At 38.8% G+C, this 23,026-nt stretch overlaps 2 protein-coding genes and 1 non-coding gene across 5 annotated transcripts; 2 read left to right on the top strand and 1 right to left on the bottom strand.

Annotated features, from left to right (window-relative positions):
- Positions 1-338: 338 nt before the first annotated feature.
- On the bottom strand, positions 339-9,001 carry LOC128013386 (eukaryotic translation initiation factor 2 subunit 3). The gene is made up of 13 exons (XM_052596343.1): positions 8,909-9,001; positions 8,515-8,583; positions 7,692-7,755; positions 7,476-7,603; positions 7,086-7,207; positions 6,384-6,478; positions 6,147-6,305; positions 5,156-5,290; positions 4,983-5,077; positions 4,679-4,823; positions 4,424-4,593; positions 824-996; positions 339-694 (listed from the first exon to the last, which is right to left on the bottom strand). Exons 2-13 carry the CDS (start codon positions 8,581-8,583, stop codon positions 631-633), a joined length of 1,419 nt encoding a protein of 472 aa, XP_052452303.1. The 5' UTR covers positions 8,909-9,001; the 3' UTR covers positions 339-630.
- A 3,084-nt stretch (positions 9,002-12,085) lies between these two features.
- klhl15 (kelch-like family member 15) lies at positions 12,086-18,546 on the top strand. Of its 3 annotated transcripts, XM_052596341.1 has the most exons (5): positions 12,312-12,376; positions 13,423-13,504; positions 13,810-13,907; positions 14,957-15,668; positions 15,820-18,546. In XM_052596341.1, the coding sequence occupies exons 3-5, from the start codon at positions 13,888-13,890 to the stop codon at positions 16,927-16,929; spliced, it is 1,842 nt and encodes a 613-aa protein (XP_052452301.1). In that variant the 5' UTR covers positions 12,312-12,376; positions 13,423-13,504; positions 13,810-13,887; the 3' UTR covers positions 16,930-18,546. The 3 variants fall into 3 exon arrangements, with proteins under 3 accessions (XP_052452300.1, XP_052452299.1, XP_052452301.1); XM_052596340.1 differs by lacking the exon at positions 13,810-13,907 and having other exon boundaries at positions 12,086-12,376; positions 14,957-15,674; positions 15,826-18,546; XM_052596339.1 differs by lacking the exon at positions 13,810-13,907 and having other exon boundaries at positions 12,088-12,376.
- Positions 18,547-19,628: 1,082 nt separating this feature from the next.
- On the top strand, positions 19,629-19,702 carry trnat-agu (transfer RNA threonine (anticodon AGU)). Its single transcript has one exon. It is a non-coding gene; the product is annotated as a tRNA-Thr (tRNA).
- The last annotated feature ends 3,324 nt before the right edge of the window (positions 19,703-23,026 follow it).

Consider the following 23,026-nt stretch of genomic DNA (forward strand, 5'->3'; position numbering starts at 1 on the left):
CTGTTCAGACACAACTGCTGCTCATTCAAAACCCTCAAAAACATTTTACTACATGCTTATAGATTACCTTCATCCTACTTTTAATATACAACATTTAAGGATTTTTTTTATTTATTAAAGGTGTACAAACCATCAGTCTGTTGTGGTCATTTATTAAATCAATGGGTAACCCAACTCTCTCAAAAGGCTTTGGGTGCCATTAATAACCCCACATGCCATACTGCGATAAGATTTTTGGAGCATTTTTACAACTAAATTGGTCTTATTCTTGAGAATAAGGTTTTAATAGTAATTGTTGAAATAAAGCACCATTTTCAGAAAATAAAGCACACAAACAGTTCGATCCAAAATGTTTTTTATTAGTCATCACTGAAAGATGTTCACAATATATTTGTCAAGCCAAGGAATATTGTTTTCATTGCATTTCTCATATAAATGACACCAATCCTTCCACAGAGGATGGTGAACATCTTAAAATAAAGGGCCAGTGCGTTCCTATCAAAAAGAGCCTTTCCCTTCACTCTGCGCTGACAACGAAACGCGCTGGCCTGTGCGTGAGTGTGTGTGAAAATGATTTAATTGTATCTGGCAGAGAGACAGTGCGAGCCATTGAAAGACTGTAGTTACTCTTCAATCATCGTCGACTGTGGGTGTGATGGACATCCCTCTCCTGATCTGACCCCATCCAATCAAACTAGGGAGAAGAAACAAGTCAATGACCGTACAAACTGCATTCATGAAGGCGAAAATACATAAAACAAGTTTCTGATCTAATTGTGCATGATTCATCCACAGTAAAACTGATGAACAAAAATGTGCTCACCGCCAATGTTTCTCCACTCTGCGACTCAAGGCGATCTTCTCACCCACCTCTGTGCACACAGGGTTAGTGAGGACAATCTTAGCCAAATCAGCTTTCACTGCACTCACACGGCCTCCTGTCGACAGCGAGCCAATGTTCACCATCAGCACCTCATTCTTCGAAAGCTTCTGAACCTGTTGGGCAAATTAATATGAAAATCAAAAACTTGAATAGCACTCAAAATAGAGCAAAAATACAGTAGAATCTGAATGCTTATTAATTAGTGCAGTCAAATTAATTAATTGTGATTATACTCAAAATAATTCTTGCTACCAGAATGGTGAGTACATAAAAACTCATTCAGTCATCAATCTCATGTTTTCAGTTTATTTTCTCAACATGTAGGAGTAGACATTTCCATGGTGATTGTTGGTTTCTGATAAACCATAAAGAAATATAAACAATTATATTTATTATTTTATAATTTATAATTATTATTATTAATATTTTAAGAAATCTGAAATCACTGACAATGGATTAAAAAATAATTGTGTAAAGGAAACATGCTTATACTTTAGATGACAGTTTTTTTCACAAATAAGTATTTAATACAAATATAATTAAAAAGAAAACAAACACCAACAGGGCACTCTGTATTCTGGGAAGATTGTGTGCATTGGGAATCATTTTACAAATAAAGCCAGGGTAACACTCATTTTACATACAGCACACAGTGAAAATGATGAATATGACGGTGGGCAAATGCATAAAGTGCAGTATAATTTGAAATCACGAGTTTATAGTTAAAAACATTCAATTCACATGGACTGACCTTCACACAGAGAACATATGATCATGCTGGATAAAAAAAGCTCACAAAAGATCTCACAGCTGGATTCGACTAAGTTTGAAAGGTTTGTGAAATTAAATGTTCATTAGCCATTCAAAGATTTGTTTAAATTATATAAATGCATATTTGCTTAATATGGACGGAAAATGAGAAAGTATAATGTTTGCCTTTCTATTACTAATAAGCCTAAAATAAAAGCAATCGTTAATACTTTCTGTACATTAAATTTTGTTGAATCGTTCCGATTATTAGACAAGACTTCCAACCGTGTTAGACAGAACTGTTTACGACGATGATGAACAAGAGAGAGTAAGCACTGTGCGCGCTCAGGCACTGCCACTCTTAGCGCCGTCAAAATTAAAGTAAACCGTGGCGATATATCGGTCGACCACTAGTTGTTATTGCTAGGACACATTGTTTTGTTTACAGTGTTTACTGTGGTCACGACTGCTCTCATGCGTATTGCACAGCTTTGCATCTTTGGTTTAATATGTAGTAAGGCGTGGCCAAATTCAGGTATAATTTACCTTGTTTACATTTTAGTAGAAGCAGTTGAGCAGCATAGTAGAACGGCCTAATGGTTAGAGGGTTGGACTCCCAATCGAAGGGTTGTGAGTTCTAGTCTAGGGCCGGACGGAATTGTGGGTGGGGGGAGTGCATGTACAGTTCTCTCTCCACCTTCAATACCACGACTTAGGTGCCCTTGAGCAAGGCATCGAACCCCCAACTGCTCCCCGGGCGCCGCAGCATAAATGGCTGCCCACTGCTCCGGGTGTGTGCTCACAGTGTGTGTGTGTGTTCACTGCTCTGTGTGTGTGCATTTCGGATGGGTTAAATGCAGAGCACAAATTCTGAGTATGGGTCACCATACTTGGCTGAATGTCACTTCACTTCACTTTAGATTTTAGTGTGGTGTTGTTACTAGTACACAGTTTTGTGTGGTAAACATGCTCAAATCGCATTTGTTCTCGTGCGCATCATGTGGTTTTGCAGTTTCTGTTTAATAAGTAGTCTGATAAGTAGTCTGGCGTGGCCAGCTGAATTAAATTATGAATGGAATCAGGTTAAGTATATCAAGTGTAAGAACGATGAGTGTAAGGACCAGCAGCACAACGCAGATTTACGGTGCCTCTTAAATGCCTGAGCGATCAATTGAAATATTTGTCCTTGTTCTCCGAAATGTATGGTTGGAGGGGGGGAGGTTGGGGTGCTTTGATAAAACAATTAAAATGATATTTTGAGGAAACAAAATATATTTTTAACCCTCTGGAGTCTAAGGGTATTTTTGGGGCCTGGAGAAGTTTTGTCATGCCCTGACATTTTGAATGATGTAGTATTGCATATTGTTATTGAAACTTCATAATATTTCATTTAATTATACATTTAGTCAGGAATTATAGTTTGAAAAGTCTAACTAGTAAATTGTTTACACGTTATGTGAAAACTAGTACAAGTATATAAATAAATATAAAGAGACTTACTCATGTTTATGATCTCTGCTGAATAGAGGACTTTATTCTTTTTTTTCTGAGGAAATCCATTTCTCAAATCCTCAACCACATCACATCTTTTTGGGGCGAATTAAGTTTTATTCCTCTCATCGCGAAGCAAACAGTAAAATAAAAAAAACTTGAAGAACAGTCTGGCTGCTTATTCTTCTGTGTGGGTGTATTCAAGCCGCGCGCTTCAGTTTGAATCTGAATAGCGCGTTAAGCGCAGGGGCGTGGTCACATTAGATATAATGAACGGAGACGTAAAAAACAGACATTGCCTTGTTTTCATATGGATTACTTCATCACAGAATATCTGTTTTCGGAAGCACTTGTTTAGTTTAAAAGTAGACATGTCAAGCTTTCTATAGATATCTCTCTCATGTCTCTTCGTTGAGTATTCACGGAGTTACAGTTCATTTTAATGACGTGTTTGTACATGACGATCAGCGCAGACGAAGGCTGCAGACAGCACACCTTGTTTGTTATCTTTATTTTATAAGTGCACAAATTTTTGTTTTTATGTCTGTATCCAAAAAAAAGTAGACCCTTTACAGATTCGATTTATGTATTGCTCTTATCTGTAACGATTAAAACTGAAAGTGTCATTTAAGTTCCTTTCGTGGTTATCAGGAGAAAATGACTCATAACGCGTATCCGCGTTAATCGACTCCTTCAAATCTATTTTATGATGTTAACTTCAAATAATATTTATAGTAATTGAAAAATGTGGTAGCATTGGATCTGGACAAAAAGGATAACTCTAGGAGGGGTGTGTCACGATTCTGCCTTCTCACATCGCGATACAGGTTCGTGGACCTGCGTATGGCGATTTCGATTTGATATCGCATATCGTTAAAGCCCTAATAAATGGAAGTCGTCCGCTTCCGGATTGCTCATGCGGAAAGTATAACACAGGCTTTACAATCGCAACTTCATTGTGCTGTTACTACATCAAGCCGAATTTCACAAAATTGTTCAGTTCCTGAAAACTAAAGGTGTTTTATTTATGGGGAGCAGAATTATTTATTTCAATTAAAAGCGCACAGGGGGCAAGTAGATATTTGAATATATTCGAATACATTGCATGATATTTGATACCCATTCAAATTAGATTTTTCTCAAAAGTGACAGGCCTACTATAATTGTGATAAGACATTTTCATACCGTTACATCACTGAGGAATTGCCTAAAATGAAAAATGTTCATCTCATTTATAAGGATGTTGAAGAAAAAACAGAGTTAACATTTGTTTTGACAATACTATTATAAAATATTTACCTTCGCTGCCTTCTTGTCACCCTCAGTGCGCACACCAAGCAGCCTCCTTAAAAGGAAGTAGGAGATCTCAAGCTCTGTGAAGATCTCAGGAAGAGCCCCCACAGCGCCGAGGACCTGCCCCACCATACGATCTGCTCTACACAGTGTAGGGTCAATCTTGGTGCCAACACCTGCAATAGAGAATATGCATAAACAGTTAATAATGTGACAATAACACACACATTACTGCATTCTTGTAATTGTAAGTCTGCATACCAATAAGGCCACCAGGAGCAGCATACTGGAGGTCATTATGTTCGGCAAACAAGGAAACAATTTTGGAGTAGATGGGTTTGCACATTAGTTTCCCTTCATGGTCCTTAGAAACAATACCAGGTCTGACCTCAATCTCCTGTCCAACCTTGAACCAAAATAAACACAGAAGAACAGCATGAAAAGAGGAACAGAAATAGCAACAGCAAAGCAGAAGCCTAATAGTCTGACAGTAAAAGTGCTTTAGGAATTGTGGGACGGTGGAAAAATGCTTGGCATAAATTGGATCAAACAAGTCAAAAGTTACCTTCAGGACTCCTTTGAGGATACTTCCTCCAGCTACACCACCTTTCAGATCATCTACTTCACAGCCAGGCTTATTGACATCAAATGACCGGATTACTGTAGGGGAAAAAGAAGAACACTGTTGCTCATCTAAACTTTCTTGAGTCCTCTTTAGTAATATTGAAGGTCTCTTACCAATAAGGCGCGGCTCAGAGGTGAAGTCGCGTACAGGCACAGGGATCTTATTTACAATGTATTCGCAGACAACCTCAATGTTGTACTTGAGCTGGGCTGAGATCGGGATGATCGGAGCTCCCTCTGCTACTGTGCCTGTTGGAAAATAAATCAAAAGGCGAAACCTTATTATAACAGGAGAGTTTTTCCACTACAACTCATCCAGGGCATTTAGAGGACACATAAAAGAGTTACAGAATGTCCATGTTAAATGGACAAAATTAACATTCTGTCATCATCTACTCATCCTCATGTCATAGATGTGAATAGAAAGTATTTTGGAGTTTTTGTTGGATTTGCATGTTGAAGGTCGTGACAGACCTATTCACTTTGATTATGTATATATAAATAAAAAATATATATATTTTCAAAAACAAAAATGTATAATTTGTGTTCGGCAGAAAATATAAATTAAAGAGATTCTCCACCCCAAAATGAAAATTGTCATCAATCACTTACACCCATGTCGAGCCAAACCTGTAAAAGCTTAGTTCATCTTTGGAACACAATTTAAGATATTTTGGATGTAAACCGGGAGGCTTATGACTGTCCCATAGATTGTCAAGTAAGCTAAACTGTCAAAGTCCAGAAAATTATGAAAAGCATCATCAGAAGAGTCCATCTGCCATCAGTGATTCAACCGTAACGTTATGAAGTGACGAGAATACTTTGTACACGAAGAAAATAACAAAGGATACGTTTTCTACATATTTGGGCTTTGGTTTGAAGGAAAACAGCGCATCGGTGCAGCGCAGCTGACTCAGAAGTGATTAATGAAAACATTTTCATTTGGGGTGGAGTATCCCTTTGCGGCCAGTACTTTTGACAACACTACTGCTTCTACGGCGCTGCATGTTTAGCCCCGCCCACTGATTCGCACAGTGTAAATAATGAAATTCAACTACCAGCAAATTCATGACATTTCAGAATAGCACCAAGCTAAGTCTCTTACCCTGCACAAATGCCAGGATCTGTTCATACTGCTCTTTGGCCTGACTCTCTTTCACCAAGTCGATTTTATTCTGCAGAATCAGTATATGCTTGAGTTTCATGATCTCAATGGCAGCCAAATGCTCTGACGTCTGTGGCTGGGGACACGATTCATTCCCAGCTGAAAGAGTAAAGTAGGTCATGATAACGGCTGTGTTCATTACTTGCAAGACAAAAACCACTACATGTAAATACTCACCGATTAGGAGCAGCGCAGCGTCCATGACGGCGGCACCGTTTAACATGGTGGCCATCAAGATATCGTGACCTGGGCAATCCACAAATGAGACATGCCTAAAAAGACAAAAAGAATCAGGATGTGTGGGGAAACCAATGCTTGTTGTGGACCACTGTAATTGAACTACAAGAACTGAATATGGAGATTGAATTCAAAAGGAAATATCACATGGATAAGACCAGTGGTTCTTAAAGTGTCGCACAGGAAATCAGCAGGAAAAAAAAAGCTGTGGCAAAAGTGCCTTTAATAAAGCGGCACCGAATGCCAATTCCTCTGAATCTTTCTTCTTCAGACTTGGTACCATTTGATGTAGAAGAACCCTGCCATAGAAAAACACTTTTTCAGCGGATGGCATCACAAGCCAGGCTATTGTGAATTTGCTGCTCCCCTTCAAGAGCAACACACACCAGACAAAACCATTGTTGCTTTTCATCGCATCAGCTAAAAGTCATCTACACTGGATGTCACAAAGCGACCGCTGCAAATCCATTTGCCAGTTCACATGATTTACTGCATATACAGCATTTATTTTTGGGTTTAATATACCTTTATACTGATGGGGGGGGGGGGGGGACACACACCAAAGCTATGTATGCCAGATGATTATTTTGTTAAATTTTATACATCTATTAGATGAAATTAAAATTAACAAAACCAACACACCGGACTAATTTGAAGTTGCCTTTGGTGCCAGGAATGTCTGTGGGGAACTCATCAGGTGTGCTGCTGCCACATGACCTGTAACACTCTGGCCGTGGACAGCTCGGATCATCCAGTTTATACACCTAAATAAGGGATTCAATACAAAACATAGCAAGACACAAAAACATTACTCAATCCATCAAAAATAAATACTTTACATTCATTCAAAAGAATTAACTTGTAACAGCCTCACTTAAAGGAGAAAATTAAATAATAAATTCCTAAAAAGGGAAGCTGTAATTTGCTGTCGCAAGCTTAAATTGAATCAAATAATTGCTATTGTTAGCTTCTGACTCAGAGTGTAGCTTGCAATAATAATTTTGGAGAGAGATTAGTGAACAATGCGGTTACCTTAGCGTTAGCGTAACCCAACTTGATTGTAATGTTTCTCTCCAGCTCATTTTTGAATCTGACAGTGTGAACTCCAGAGATCGCTTTCACAACTGTTGATTTTCCGTGGGCTACATGACCAATAGTTCCTAGAGACAAACATATATACATGTAATTAATTTCATGTTACATTTGTTTGCATGCAAAGCAGCACAAAACAGTAAAAGGAAATCTCACCTATGTTTATTGTGGCTTGTCTGCTGATGATCTCTTGGGACAGAGGAGTTAGTTTACTCACATCCTTTAATGCAAAACAGATTTATTAATGCTAATCATCAAGAAAATGTAGTATGGAAAACTGTTTCATTTGTAACTTTAATAATAATAATAATAATAATATTAATGAAAAACATCAGTAGTGCTAAGCATCAAAACATTTTAAGCTGTTGAGCGGATCATGAGTGAAAACTACCAGAAATAAGAGATAATTTCTTTGTAACAGCCTCTCTTATGGGAAAAACAAGTTTTCCCCTAAAGAAGAGAAGCTGCACTTTGCTGTTGCAAGCTTAAATTGAATCAAATCATTGCTATTACTAGCTTTTGATTCAGAGTGTAGCTTGCAATAAGTGTTCACTTATTTTCAAGTAATTAATATATGTCACAGTAACAAAAAACAAATAAAAGTTAACAACAAAAAAATGCGTATTAATGTTAACAAGGCTTGCCATAAGGAAACATTAAATTGTCGAGTAACGTTACATCACATTAAACGTCAGACGTACAGAATTGATTTTATTAAAAGCAAAATTAGTACCTAAACAAAAAAATCATAAGAATGCAACTATATTAAACACAGTGACTTTTGGGTTTCTCGACATTTTCACATAATTTCTACATGGGGTCCTTCTCAAGCTCCGAATGAATCATGTGGTGAGCTTTCACCGGTACAGCGAACAAACACGCTAATATCATCACAAAACCACTTAACTCGATTTATCGATATAGCTAGTACTTCTACAACATGTTATGATATAAATAAGAACAAAAGATGAAGACTTACTAATGTACTGAGGTCTTGTTTAGAAAGATGAGGCTGACCCAACGTTGTTCCAGACTCGTCGCCCGCCATCTTGATAGAAAAGGAACGAAAGTGTGACCAAACGAACGCCTGACTGTTTATTTTTACAAATATATGTGTGGCATTAACGCATATCCCGTTAAATAATTTTAAGTGCGTGATATAAATATATAGATAGTGTTCTATTTTTCACTATTACACGGCATAAAACCATAAAATAAAATATGTAATTATAAACTCATGTATCTAACGGCGTCCTGAAGGCATGGGATGATGCAATCATTTTCTAGTAAACCCAGTAACCACAAAAAGGTGAAAATAGACTGGAAAATGCATCCTAGATTATAATAAACATAAACAAAGTTAAAACACCAACCTAACCAGCAGCGTAATTTACTTAATATATGATTAATGTCTATAAACTTGAACACACGTTGGATTGTCGCGGATAAAACCAGGGTCCGTCTTATGGTTATGACGTCACATGTTTTGTAGTTTTTAAATAGCTAGCTATCCATCCAAATCAATTTAATAATATCATACATTTTAAGGCCTACCTCATAAAGAAACATCACTGTGTAATTATTCAAAACATATTTTTGATGTTCCCATGTTGACATAGATATTGAAGTCAACGATTCATTTTAATGTAAAAAATTTTAACGTGGACAGTGAAAACTTACCTCTTGTGTATAGTGTAGGCTAGCTTTTCATTTTTGTGATATGTGTAACACAATACTCTGCACCATACTGTTTCGATGTTTTTTGTTTTGTTTTTTATTATTTACAACATAAATGCCCTTAAGAGATCAACAAAGTACCAATAGAGTGAAGGGAAAGTAGTTTAAAGCCTGCATTGAATCGTGGACATCAAAAACAGAATAAGCTATTAATATGACTAGGCTATCTGTAGAAAAAGTAGAAACATATTCTTTGCATGTCCATGAGAGAGACTATATTTAATAATATAATATAATATAATATGAAACAAGAGGTTCAAATGTTCATAAGGATTCATAGGAAAAGTAAAAGAAAATTTTCACATCTGTGACAGCGGAAAATGTTTAAATATGTTTGACTGGAACATGTTTAAAGAGGCAGCCAACTACAACAACCTCAAAGTCCTGCAGGAGTACACTAATACTGTGAGTGCTTATATCAAAAAGTGCATTGATGATGTGACAGTCACCAAGACCATCACCACACTTGCAAACCAAAAGCCGTGGATGACAGCAGAGGATCATGGGCTGCTAAAGACCACAGATGAAGCATTCAGATCAGGAGATAAAGCAGTCCTCAAAACAACAAGAGCTAATGAAAGTGAATATTACGTGACATACAGCCAAGTATGGTGACCCATACTCAGAATTCATGCTCTGCATTTAACCCATCCAAAGTGCACACACACAGCAGTAAACAAACACACGGAGCAGTGGGCAGCCATTTATGCTGCGGCACCAAGGGAGCAGTTTTGGGGTTCAGTGCCTTGCTCAAGGGCACCTAAGTCGTGGTATTGCCGACCCAATACTCAAACCCACAACCTTAGGAGTTAGGAGTCATACTCTCTAACCACTAGGCCAAGACTTCACCTAATCTGTTCTGTGGCATCAAAAATGTAAAACGGTCCTATGCTCAAAAAATCAACAATCACTTCAAAGACAGCAGAGACACACAGAGCCTGTGGCAAGCAATTCTAACCATCACTGAATACAAGTCCCTGCCACAGGCCTGTGATAATGACACATCCCTCCCGGATGCACTCAACCACTTTTATTCATGGTTTGACATGCAGAATGACCAGGCGTTCTGTCTGTCTCCAGCCGACATAAGGAAGACCCTTTAGGATTTACCCACGCAAGGCTGCGGGTCCTGATGACATACCTGGCCGTGTACTGAGAGACTGTGCTACACAGCTGACACATGTCCTAAAAGATATCTTCAACACCTCGCTGAGCCAGGCAGTCATCCCCCCATGTCTAAAATCCACAACAATCACACGGGTACCAAAGAAATCACCTGTGTCCTGTCTAAACGACTAACGTCCCATATAGCACTGTTTCAAAACTGAAATTCTGTTTGGATACCGTCCAAACCGCTCTACAGACGATGCAATTTCCTCCACCCTCCACCTGGCTCTTATCCATCTAGAAAATAAAGACTCCTATATCAGAATGCTGTTCATCGACTTCAGCTCAACAAAATAATACCAAAACAACTCATTAATAAATGAAACCTGCTGGGCCTTAATAATTCCCTCTGTAATTGGATCCTGGATTTTCTAACTGGAAGACCTCAGTCAGTCCGTGTCAGACACAACACCTCGAGCACTACCACACTGAGCACAGGTGCCCCACAAGGCTGTGTGCTCAGCCCGCTTCTCTTCACGCTGCTGACCCACGACTGCACTGTCAAGTTCAGCTCCAACCACATCATCAAGTGTGGATGAGACAACGATGGTAGGTCTCATCAGCAACAATAATGAAAAGCACTTCAGAGAGGAAGTGGCAAAGCTTGCTGAATGGTGTGGCACTAACAACCTGTCCGTCAATGTAAGACAAAGGAGGTTGTGATGGACTTCAGGAGAACCTCAGCTGACCACCCCTCACTGACCATCGACAGCTTGACCATGGAGAGAGTCAGCAGCACTAAATTCCTGGGTGTGCACAGAGGATCTCATCTGGACCACCAACACCATGTCACTCTCCAAGAAGGCACAACAGCAGCTACTCTTTCTCTGCCGGCTGAAAATAACAAGTCTCCCTCCACCCATCCTCACCACATTCTACAGAGGAACCATTGAGAACGTGCTGACCAGCTGCATCACTGTCTGGTAGGGAACTGTAGTGCAGCAGACCGCAAGACCCTCCAGCAGACAGTGAACATAGCTGCAAATATCATCGGTGCCCCTCTCCTCTCCATCCTGGACATTTTCTGCACATGATGCTCCAGCAAAGCCAAAAGTATCGCGAAGGACCCCACCCATCCCTCCCACAGTCTCTTCCAGCTCCTACCATCAAGAAGATGGTACCGGAGCATCAGAACCCGCTCCACCAGACTGCCCAACAGCTTTTTCCCACAGGCTGTGAGAGCCCTGAACTCAAATCACCCCGCCCTTCTCTAAAAACCTATAACCCCCTACCTCCTGAAACATTGACAATCTCACATCTTTCACCTTCCAAACACCCACCCCCCAACCTTACCACATCGCAGAAAAAACGTCTGAAACAATCTTTTTTTTTTTTTTTGTCAAAATCTGTCAGTAGATTAGTTGTGTATAGGTTTATACTGTTTTACTTCACCTTGGTCTTGTGAGGCACAACATTTCATTCCACTGTATTTCCATACATGTAGGGGAATGACAGTAAAGTTCAACTTGACTTGAGTGAACTAAACCATTTTGTACATGTAAACCCCACTTCAGCAGATGGAAGAATGATAATATGCGTTCAGTTGTTGAAATATGCCGTAAAGGTTTGTAATTGAACTTGATACCTTAAAAACAAACATGTTGTACATGTAGGCACTGGCAGTCAAGGCAGAGAATATTGACACACAGACTCCAACATTTCCGTCCGACCGACAAATGTTCGGGAAATGACGTCAGTGCAGACAATAATATGGCGTCTACGATCGCTGTGGAGGCTACAGGCAAACAACATTTAGCGATTCAGTCCAAATAAAACTGGTTCATTGTCACCCAAAGACGCCAATGGGCAGCATATCTCCGTCGATAATGAGATGTCATATTTAATTTCTCTGGACGTTGTCTAACACCAGCACTCCATGTCCGAAGGACCTCGGGCTCCCTGGTCGAAGCGGGGTTGCGTGGAGTCGCATCGCCGAGGTAAAACCCTACCGGAACCGTTTCATTTCCCACACAGCGTCGTTCTGCTTAATAACGCACTAATTGTAACTTATTGTAGCCGAGGCAGTACAATTGTTACACATGTAATGTTAGTGGTCTGACATTCGTCGGGACGTGTCAGCGGTAATTACTGACTGTGCCTCTCATATTGAGCTCCCTAGGTAGATAGCATGTTTAGGCATCATATTCGCGTTAGGTATTCGTTAGGATTCAGTGACTATAAATAAGGTCTACGTATTCTTCTCTTTAGGGTTCAAGCCACCGCCAGTGTTTATGTCCAGTTGCTTGTAGATAGTTATTAAAGAATTTAGAAACCAAACAATAGCAACAACTGCGAAATCAAAACATGCCACTGAGAAGCACATGATACAGACTTTTCTTGGGATCAGTCAAACGTTGTTTTTGTTTCTTGTTCACTGAGGGTCTGAACATGGTCACAGAAGTTTAGAGGATTTAAAACCAAGTTGAGTCTAAGAAACAATTCTTATTATCAACATTAAAAACCTTTGTGCTGATTAATCTATGTTTGTGGAAGAAGCTATGATACATGTTGTAAAAAAAGAAAACCCACACAATGTATTTGAAATATAGGCCTAACAATTTTTACTGTTACTTTTGATCAAATTTGTTTCCTTTCTCAATAAAAGTATATATATATATTTTTAAATAAAATGTTACAGATTTTATGTTTTTGGACAGTGAGTTTATAATCATACTTTATTTGTAAAACGAAATGAAATATGACAGGATATATTTCTAGGAAATTCCATGTTTTGTTGTCAAATGGATGCAGTTGGATTTGAATAGTCTCTTTGTTTTCTTCTGTCTGATCTGTCTGCTGTTTGTGAATGTAGCTCTTATACGGTCTCATGTACAACAAAGCATCCCTCACAACATTTGATATGTTCTTTTTTAACTTTGTAGAAGAACAGTGTGTGTTAACAGTGGGGAAATTACATAATAATAACAGAGAAATGTAAGAATACCTGTCTGTTTATCAGCATGTGGATGTCATCTGTTTTTAGAGCAGGGCAAATATAAGCAGAGGAAATGTGAACGTCCCTTCAGCGCAGTGAAGCCGACAGTTGGCCAGGAGGCCTCTAAAAGGTAATATCAGAAAACCATCGCCTTCTACTTTTCTACAAGCCACATAACCTGCTAAGGATACAGTGTATTTCATCTCAATTTTATATTAAATAATTACAAGGTGCACAAATATGGTGTAGTTTCAATATGCAAGCCAGGATATGTTTTGTCAAAATAGTCTATCAAATTCTTCCTCCATTTATAAGTAATTGTTTCCTGTTTGCACACTGTGGGACATTGAATTGTTGGTGCATCTTTAGTATTTTAGTCTGCTGGTAACTTTCACGTTATTTTAATGATTGGGGCTTGTTCGATTTGTCATTTAGGTGAATATCTTCAGAATTAAATTTCCTACGGACACAAGAGGTACTGTCCTCTGATTGGCTCGGACACCCCCCTGTGACATGCCCGTGGCCAATCAGAGGTGAGTGTGCTGTGTGTGTATGTGTGCAGTAGAGGGGGGGTGTGTGTGTGGGGGAGCTTTGAGATAGAGTTTGGCTTTCAGCAGCAGAAACTGAAGTGCTGAGGTGTGAACGTTCTTGAAGTCCTTCCAGAGGCTTTATTAAATCTGGCATGTTTTTCACCAACTATTATTCACTAAAATGCTAACAGTTCACACGATTCGGCTGATGGAGAGTTTGAGGAGATGCTGTTTAGTTTAGTGGTCATGTAATTGTTTAATTTTATCTTGTTTTAAAGTAATTGTTCACTCCAAAATGAAAATCTTCTCATCATTTATGCTACAGTTTGGGGTTGGTATGATTTTTGTTTTTGAAAGAAATCTCTTATGCTCACCAAAGCTTATTTGATCTAAATGACAGTAAAAACAGTAATATTGTGAAATATTTACAGTTAAAATAAAAATAAAAATTTCAAGCTTATTGCAAAGCTGAATTTTAAGCAGCCATTACTGTAGTTTTTAGTGTCACATGATCCTTCAGAAGTCATTCTGATTTGCTGATTTGGTGTTTGGTGAAGCATTTCTTGTTATTATTAATGTTATAAACAGTTGTGCAGCTTCTTTATATATATAGAAAAGTAGAAATTTAAAAGAACAGCATTTATAAAAAAAAAAAAAAATTAGTTAAGAAAAATTCTAAATCAAACCAAATCCAAACTTTGTAATGGTGTTGGACTCCTTTTCATGTTAATTTATGAATTACTAGTTTTTGTCTATCAAATAACATTAATGTGGACCCCACTAATTTTCATTTTGTGCGCAAACAACACCTAGACATTTTTCAAAATATCTTCTTTTGTGTTTCAAAATAAATTTTCATTTTTGGGTGAACTGTCCCTTTATAGGGCTTTTCCCGTCCTGTTGACTGATTTCAATCCCTGAGAGAAAGCTGTGAAATGTCTGTCTCTCCATCACAGTAATTGTCTTCCCAACCTTGCAGAGATGACCATCTGAATTGGAACATATCGACTCATCTCGACACGCCATTTATTAGAGCGTTTGTGTCTGTGCAGGTGCCTAATGGCGGGGGATGTGGAGGTGTACCTGTCCCAAGGGCATGACGGCAGTGTGTCGTCGGGCTTCAGAGCCTTGTATGAGGAGCGACTGCTGCTTGATGTCACTCTGCTAATCGAGGAGCACCACTTCCAGGCGCACAAGGCTCTGTTAGCAACGCAAAGCGACTATTTCCGGGTCATGTTCACGGCTGATATGCGGGAACGTGACCAGGATAAGATTCACATGAAGGGGCTGACGGCAGCTGGGTTTGGTCACGTCCTTCGCTTCATGTACTACGGTTCTTTGGAGTTGAGCATGATCACGGTGCAGGAGATCCTGCAGGCTGCCATGTACGTGCAACTCACCGAGGCTGTAGAGTTCTGCTGCTCCTTCCTGCTGGCCAAGATCTGCTTGGAGAACTGTGCTGAGGTCATGCGCTTGCTGGAAGACTTTAGTGTCGGGGTGGAAGGCGTGCAGGAGCAGCTTGACGCGTTTCTGCTGGAGAACTTTGTGCCTTTGATGGCACGTCCGGACTTCCTATCTTATCTGAGTTTGGAGAAGTTGATGGCATATCTGGATAGTGACCAGCTGAGTCGATTTCCGGAAATTGAGCTGTATGAGGCGGTGCAGGCCTGGCTGAGACATGACCGGCGGCGCTGGAGACATACGGATGCGGTCGTGCAGAACCTGCGCTTTAGCCTCATGACTCCGGCCAATATCTTTGAGAAGGTAAAGGTGCTTCCTTGTTCTTTATGTGTCATTTACAGATAAGAGAGTACGCATCAGAAAAAGAAAAATCATTGAATTGAAACTAACTTTGCCTTTCAAATAGTCTGATATTTTAAAGAAATCGTTTATCTGTTTCTTTCTGCTTGCACAGGTGAAGACGTCAGAGTTCTACCGTTATTCCCGTCAACTGAGACTAGAAGTAGACCAGGCCCTCAGCTACTTCCACCAAGTGAATGAACAACCGCTGGCGGAAACCAAGTCCAACCGCATCAGATCCGTGAGACCCCAGACTGCTGTATTTCGTGGAATGATTGGCCACAGCATGGTCAACAGCAAGATCCTCCTCCTCCACCGGCCCAAAGTGTGGTGGGAACTAGAAGGCCCTCAGGTGCCGCTTCGCCCCGATTGCCTGGCCATCGTCAACAACTTCACTTTCCTTTTGGGTGGTGAAGAACTAGGCCCAGATGGAGAATTCCATGCTTCTTCTAAGGTCTACCGCTATGATCCCAGACAGAACTCCTGGCTACGCATGGCTGACATGTCCGTTCCCCGGTCGGAGTTTGCGGTCGGCGTCATCGGGAAGTATATTTACGCCGTCGCCGGCCGCACTCGCGATGAGACGTTCTATTCTACAGAACGTTATGACATTGTTGAGGACAAGTGGGAGTTTGTAGACCCGTACCCTGTGAACAAGTACGGCCACGAAGGAACCGTGCTCAACGGGAAGTTGTATATCACTGGCGGCATCACCTCCTCTTCCACCTCAAAACAAGTATGCGTTTTTGACCCGGGAAGGGAGGGAACATCTGAACACCGTATGCGGCGAACGCCTATCCTCACCAACTGCTGGGAAAACAAGTCAAAAATGAACTACGCTCGCTGCTTCCATAAGATGATCTCCCACAATGGGAAGCTGTATGTATTCGGCGGGGTGTGTGTGATACTGCGTGCCTCTTTCGAGTCGCAGGGCTGCCCTTCGACGGAAGTGTACGACCCAGAGACCGACGAGTGGACTATTTTGGCCTCTATGCCTATAGGACGGAGCGGACATGGAGTGGCAGTGTTGGAGGAACAGATCATGGTGCTTGGAGGACTTTGCTACAACGGTCATTACAGCGACTCTATCCTCACATTTGACCCCGAGGAGAACAAATGGAAAGAGGACGAGTATCCCAGGATGCCTTGCAAACTGGACGGACTGCAAGTGTGCAGTTTGCACTTCCCAGAATATGTTCTGGAGCACGTGAGACGCTGCAGCTGAGTCTTTGTAACCTCTGCACAGTTTGGGAGACAAACGTTTACAGTTGTGACAAGTAATACTAATTCTGTTGAAGCTTTTAAAACTGTAGACCAGTGCTTATTTAAGAAGAAACCTCCTTTTTAGGCTTTCATTGTAGAAGGAAGGTTTGTTATTTGGTCCGTAAAAACGAATACAGACAACCTTTTTGCTCATAAGTCTGACTCCTTGCACTGTAATCATCCTGTAGAGCACATAATACTCTTCATGTTTCGCCACATTGTTTGTCTTCTGTATGTGACGTTCTTCTATATCCCTTCATTCTCTTCAAGTTTAATGCGTGCGTATTTCCACAACAAGTAGTCTGCTGTGTCTAGAAGCGGTTAGAAAAATGGAAAGGAGACTAAAGGAAGTAGGAGGAACTCATGAAAAAAAAGTCCCTTTTTTCTTTGACATTTACTAATCGAAGAATACATTTGTGCTGATACTAGTGATGTTGTAGTGGATAATGACTGTAATGATTGTAATCTTGACGATGATGTTGACAAGCATTGCACTCGTATAAGGGCGTATATTACTGCTCTACAATAACACCAGTCCTCCACTGCTGACTGCAAAGAGAGAAAAGGGGACGGCAGAGATTACGGGACGCATAGTTCCCACTTCTCCAGCCTTTATTAGTTGTGCTTATGCTTATTTTCAACTTATTTATTAAAATGGCAAAGCCTTGCCTTGATCCAATCCATGTAATGTAATGAAACTGCTTTCTCTCTCTCTCTCTCTCTCTCTCTCTCTCTCTCTCTCTCTCTCTCTCTCTCTCTCTGTGTGTGTGTGTCACTCATTTTGTTTCACCAGCAAAGGGCTAAAGCACATATGCATCTTGTGTTTAATGTCTAATGAAACTAAGAGCAGTTTTGTAAGTTTAGGCATCCACTATGTATTAAAATCAGTTGTGGTTAAAGGGACAGTACATCCATTATTCATCAGTTTCTCACCCTTATTTCGTTCCAAGCCAGTTTGAGTGATAATATTAAAAAAATGTATGTTTTTGTCTGTGTGTGCAATGATAGTCATTGGGGTCCAAACAAAAGTTGTTTTGGACCCCATTGACTTCCAGTGAAAGGGTAAACGCATAATATTTTCTGTTCTGCATTTGGAATGACGCAAGGGTGAGGCTGAATCTTGGTTTTTGGTTGAACTACCCCTTTAAGAGGATCCTGAAGGTTATTGGCACTATGTCATTTCCTGTTATGGACTTCACATGTGATGCTATGTGTTCTTCAGAGTTCCTGGTTGGTTTGTACTTCCTCAAACACTAGCTTTGAGCTTTTGTCTCTTTCATGTGACATTTCTCATCCAAAATTCATGTACATATAGATGCCAAACTGTGGTCTGTAAGGGTCAAGCTGTAATGATCAGACGCAGCGGTAGATTTTAACCTCGTCTTGTTATCCTTTAGCAGAATAACAGACAGTTATTCCACTATTATAATTAATAATAATAATGATCATCCAAAGCCCTGTATCTTGTTCTTGAGAGGAATAAAATCCGATTTGCGAACTTGTTTACCAGAATCTGCTGGTTCACTGGTATTTGAAGACTTTGTAATTCATTTCCAGAAATAAATGTTCATACTGTCCAGCTCTCTGGGTTTTCTAATTGAATACAAGCACCTGCTGTGCTGCTGTTTTTGGGTTTAGCGTGTATTTTAGCCTCTGACTTCTTTAGACAGCATCTTATCCTGTGGGTTTATCCCTGTAAGAGGATCCATCAACGGGACGGGGCTGTGACTCTAAGCCTGTTCTCCAGCTTGTCTCCATGTCTTAACAGAAGAGCTACATGGTGCTATATTGAGAAAAATGCATTCCTGTAGATCAGAGTAAAAGCATGCTAATAACATTGCCAAGGTTGTGAATTCAATTCCCAGGAAATGCATGAGCGGATAAAAATGTGTACATTTAATGCAACATAAGTCATTGATAGGTAAAATTGTCTGCCTAATGTTATTAAAAAAAAAAGTGTGGAATGGTGCCTTGTGGGTGTTTTTGGTCATGGGGCCTAATGTCTCTTGGTATTCTTGAAATGAATTATAACCACATCAACTTTGCAGAATAAAGCCTCATGTGAAATGTTCTTTCTTCCAATAATAAACAAAATTCCACACTTTAATTTAATCCTAAATATTCATCTTGCCAGATATAATTTGCAAATAAGAGTGTTTTGCTTTTATAATGTTCTTGGTTTAAAAAAAAAAAAAATTATGCCTATTCATCAGTGTGATACTAGGAAATCCACTTCTGCCTCTGAGTAATAACAGGTAATTAATGTAAACTAATTATTTCTTCATGATTGCAATCTTATCTATCAATTGTGACTTTAAATCTCACAATGTAATTTCAGCTTGATGTCTTGAAAAGGTGACTTAATATTTTACAAATTTTTAATGGGAAATTTTCCCACACCGGTTTCAATTGAACTGAATTCTTACATCTTTGACTTTTCGGGTAACGTTAAACAATTTAACAGAATATAATTCTTTAAAAACATTGTAAATCTTACCGTTCAAAAACTGTTCACTGGTAGGCTATATAGATTACAGAAATATATTGTAATGTTTTATATTATATTGTAGATTTTCACTTTAGAAAAGATGGTTACGCCCCTGGTGTGTTATATAAAAGGATGCTAATGATTAAATACTGTAATATGAGCAATGCGCACGTGGCGCCGTGGCTTAGTTGGTTAAAGCGCCTGTCTAGTAAACAGGAGATCCTGGGTTCGAATCCCAGCGGTGCCTTTTAAATGCAATCCATGCACCTTTACCGTTAAACTCTTCAGATTATGATGATTAATTAGTTTATTTATTCTTTCAAAATATCTCTCAGTTTTGTTAAAAAAAAAAAAAAAATGTTATAATAATAAAATCGAAAGAAAAAAAAGGATCATCTAAATCTGTGTTTACCTGCAAAATGCAGAGGGTCAAACAATTATTAAACATAAACAATATATATATTGGAGAATTGTTTCTCTCAGCAAGGTTTATTATTGTATGACAGAAAAAAATAAAAAAAACCTTTTGTATTGGACTTTGAGCTATTTCTCAAATAAAAATCAGTTACAGCACGCCCTCTGGTGCCAAACCGTCAATAGAGACGTTTATTTCGAGTTTAGGTATGCATGCAGAAATTGATTCGTCAAACATCACGACCATTAAAGTAGTGATTAAAAATCGCAATAATTGGTAAATTAGTAAAAGCAGTCACAGCATATAAAAACATGCTCTTCCTATACAGTTATGCATGTCTATAGTATACTAGAATTTCATATAAATATTTAACTGCAAACACGTCCATATATATATATATATATATATATATATATATATATATATATATATATATATATATATATATATATATATATATATATATATATTACATTTAAATTGATTAATTTGAACATTTTCACGAAAAATAATTATTGTTATAGCAGAGAGAGTTTAGATTCCTAAATAGGACGATAAATATTACAATATCTATAACATTATTAATCATATCATTCTTCATTTGTGGTGGTAAGTGGTGTCCCTCTACTTTACAACAATTGAAATAAACTTTAAATACCATACCAATAGGTCATAAAATGTTTGTATTCTAGGGTAGGGTAAACATAAATTGTGCACTGTTAATGGTTAACAGTTTTTGTTTAAAAATACATATTAAATTGAGTTAAATCGCATTTGTCACAAAATATGGATGTTCCTGCCATACCTTAGAGAGGTATCATGGATTGTAATTGCAACAATATAACATTTTTAACACAAATAAAGTGGTTATATTGTGAAGATAGATTTGATTTAACATGTACAATTTATTCAATTATAACAAAAAAAAAAACATATTTTTTTATATTTAAGAAAAAAGTTGTGTCCCCCAAATTCATGTCTGTGGAGTTAAAACAATGGATATCGCCCCTTTAAGAAAATTGAGAATTCTATTTGGACTGCTTCCTGTGTGTAAAGGACACTGCAGGTGCTGGTTGATCTGAGGGGGGCATGGGGAGTACATTCTTTCTTATTAAGTTTCTTAAAATTAGCTAAATTGGTGACAATTTAATGTGTCGCACTTTATTAGGGTTTGCTGTGTGATGTTGATAACTTGCAGATCTGACATATTTTGATCAAAATTTTGCTACATAGCTTACATACTTATGAATATCTCCTAAATGTGCCCTGACATTGAAAATATCATGATGGCTGCCTCCATTTGAAAAAAGTCTGGATTTAGGCTGATTTGTTAGTTGTCTTTCCGGGTAACACCACAGAGCCTTATAGTAACTTGCAATAAAGCTGACTTCTTTGCCACGTTTTTCATTAATACAATTAAAAACATCAGTGCACAATTTTCCACACCACAATCCATCAAGCACATCTCACCAGCAAACTTACACTCATTTACATCCTTCTCTTCACTCTCTGAGGCAGAAGTCTCCAAACTCATCCTTTCTAATCACCCTATATTTGTCTGCTTGATCCTATTCCATATCATCTCATTCAAGCCATTTCTCCTGCAGCTCTACCTGCACTCACTGACATCATTAACATATCCCTCCACACTGGTGTTTTGCCCTCATCATTTAGACAGGTTCGTATAACTCCACTACTTAAGAAACCCACCCTCAACCCATCTCTTTTAGAGAACTACAGACCAGTTTTCCTTCTTCCTTTCATTGCAAAAACACATGAATGAGCTGTTCTCTGCCTTTCTCACCCAGAACAACCTCCTTGATTGCAATCAATCTGGTTTCAGAAGTGGACATTCAACTGAGACTGCCTTGCTCTCAGTTGTTGAAGCCCTAAGTCTGGCAAGAGCGGAATCCAAATCTTCAATACTTATCTTGCTTGATAAGTTAACCACCAAATCCTCCTGTCAACCCTACTGACAAAGGACATCTCAGGACCGCACTCCAGTGGTTTGAGTCTTACCTATCAGATTGGTCCTTTAAAGTATCTGGGAGAGGTGAGGTGTCCAAGTCACAACATCTCACTACTGGGGTGCCTCAGGGCTCAGTTCTTGGACCACTTCTCTTCTCTGTCTACCTGGCATCATTAGGTTCTGTCATTCAGAAACATGGCTTTTCATATCACTTCTATGAATGCTTTTTCTTAATGAATGTTGTTCAGTTGCTTTGACGCAATGTATTTTGTTTAAAGCGCTATATAAATAAAGGTGACTTGACTATGCTGATGACACTCAACATTGACGGTGGCTACTCGCATCTCAGCTTGTCTAACAGACATTTCTTCCTGGATGAAGGACCATCACTTTCAACTCAACCTTGCCAAGACAGAACTGTTTTTGGTTCCAGCAAACCCATCGTTGCATCACAATTTCACCATCAAGTTAGGCACATCAACCATAACTCCTTCAAAAACAGACAGAAACCTTGGAGTTATGATTGATGATCAGCTAACATTCTTAATCACATTGCTAAACCTGTTTGGTCCTGCAGATTTGCTTTCTTCAACATTAAGAAGAGCAGGCCCTTTCTTTCATAACATGCTGCACAACTCCTTGTTCAAGCTCTTGTTCTGTCCAGGCTGGACTATTGCAATGCCCTCTTGGCATGTCTTCCAGCCAGTTCTATCAAACCTTTAAAATTAATCCAGAATGCTGCAGCAAGATTCATTTTTAATGAGCCGAAAAGAATACACGTTACACCTCTGTTTATCAATTTACACTGGCTACCAATAGCTGCTCGCATAAAATTCAAGGCATGTTTATATTATATATAAAGACCTTTAACACTAGCTTGCTCTATTCTTTTTCTATTCTATCTGTTTTTTTATTTATTATATTATTTAAAAGCTTGCATTTAAGCTAACTGAGACTTGTTTTAGCACTTAAATATCATTGCTCTTTTGTTGTTTTTGATTGCTTCCATTGTCCTCATTTGTAAGTCACTTTGGATAAAAGTGTCTGCTAAATGAATAAATGTAATGTCTGTGGTGTTAATTCAAAATGACATAGACATAATTGGCTGTGTCACCAGTGTTTGGTTGAAATTATTGAAAAATCAAAATGTTCTTAATCTTTTATTTTAATGGATATAAAATATTATT

The sequence above is a fragment of the Carassius gibelio genome, chromosome B24, assembly GCF_023724105.1.
Source record: "Carassius gibelio isolate Cgi1373 ecotype wild population from Czech Republic chromosome B24, carGib1.2-hapl.c, whole genome shotgun sequence".
NCBI lineage: Eukaryota > Metazoa > Chordata > Actinopteri > Cypriniformes > Cyprinidae > Carassius > Carassius gibelio.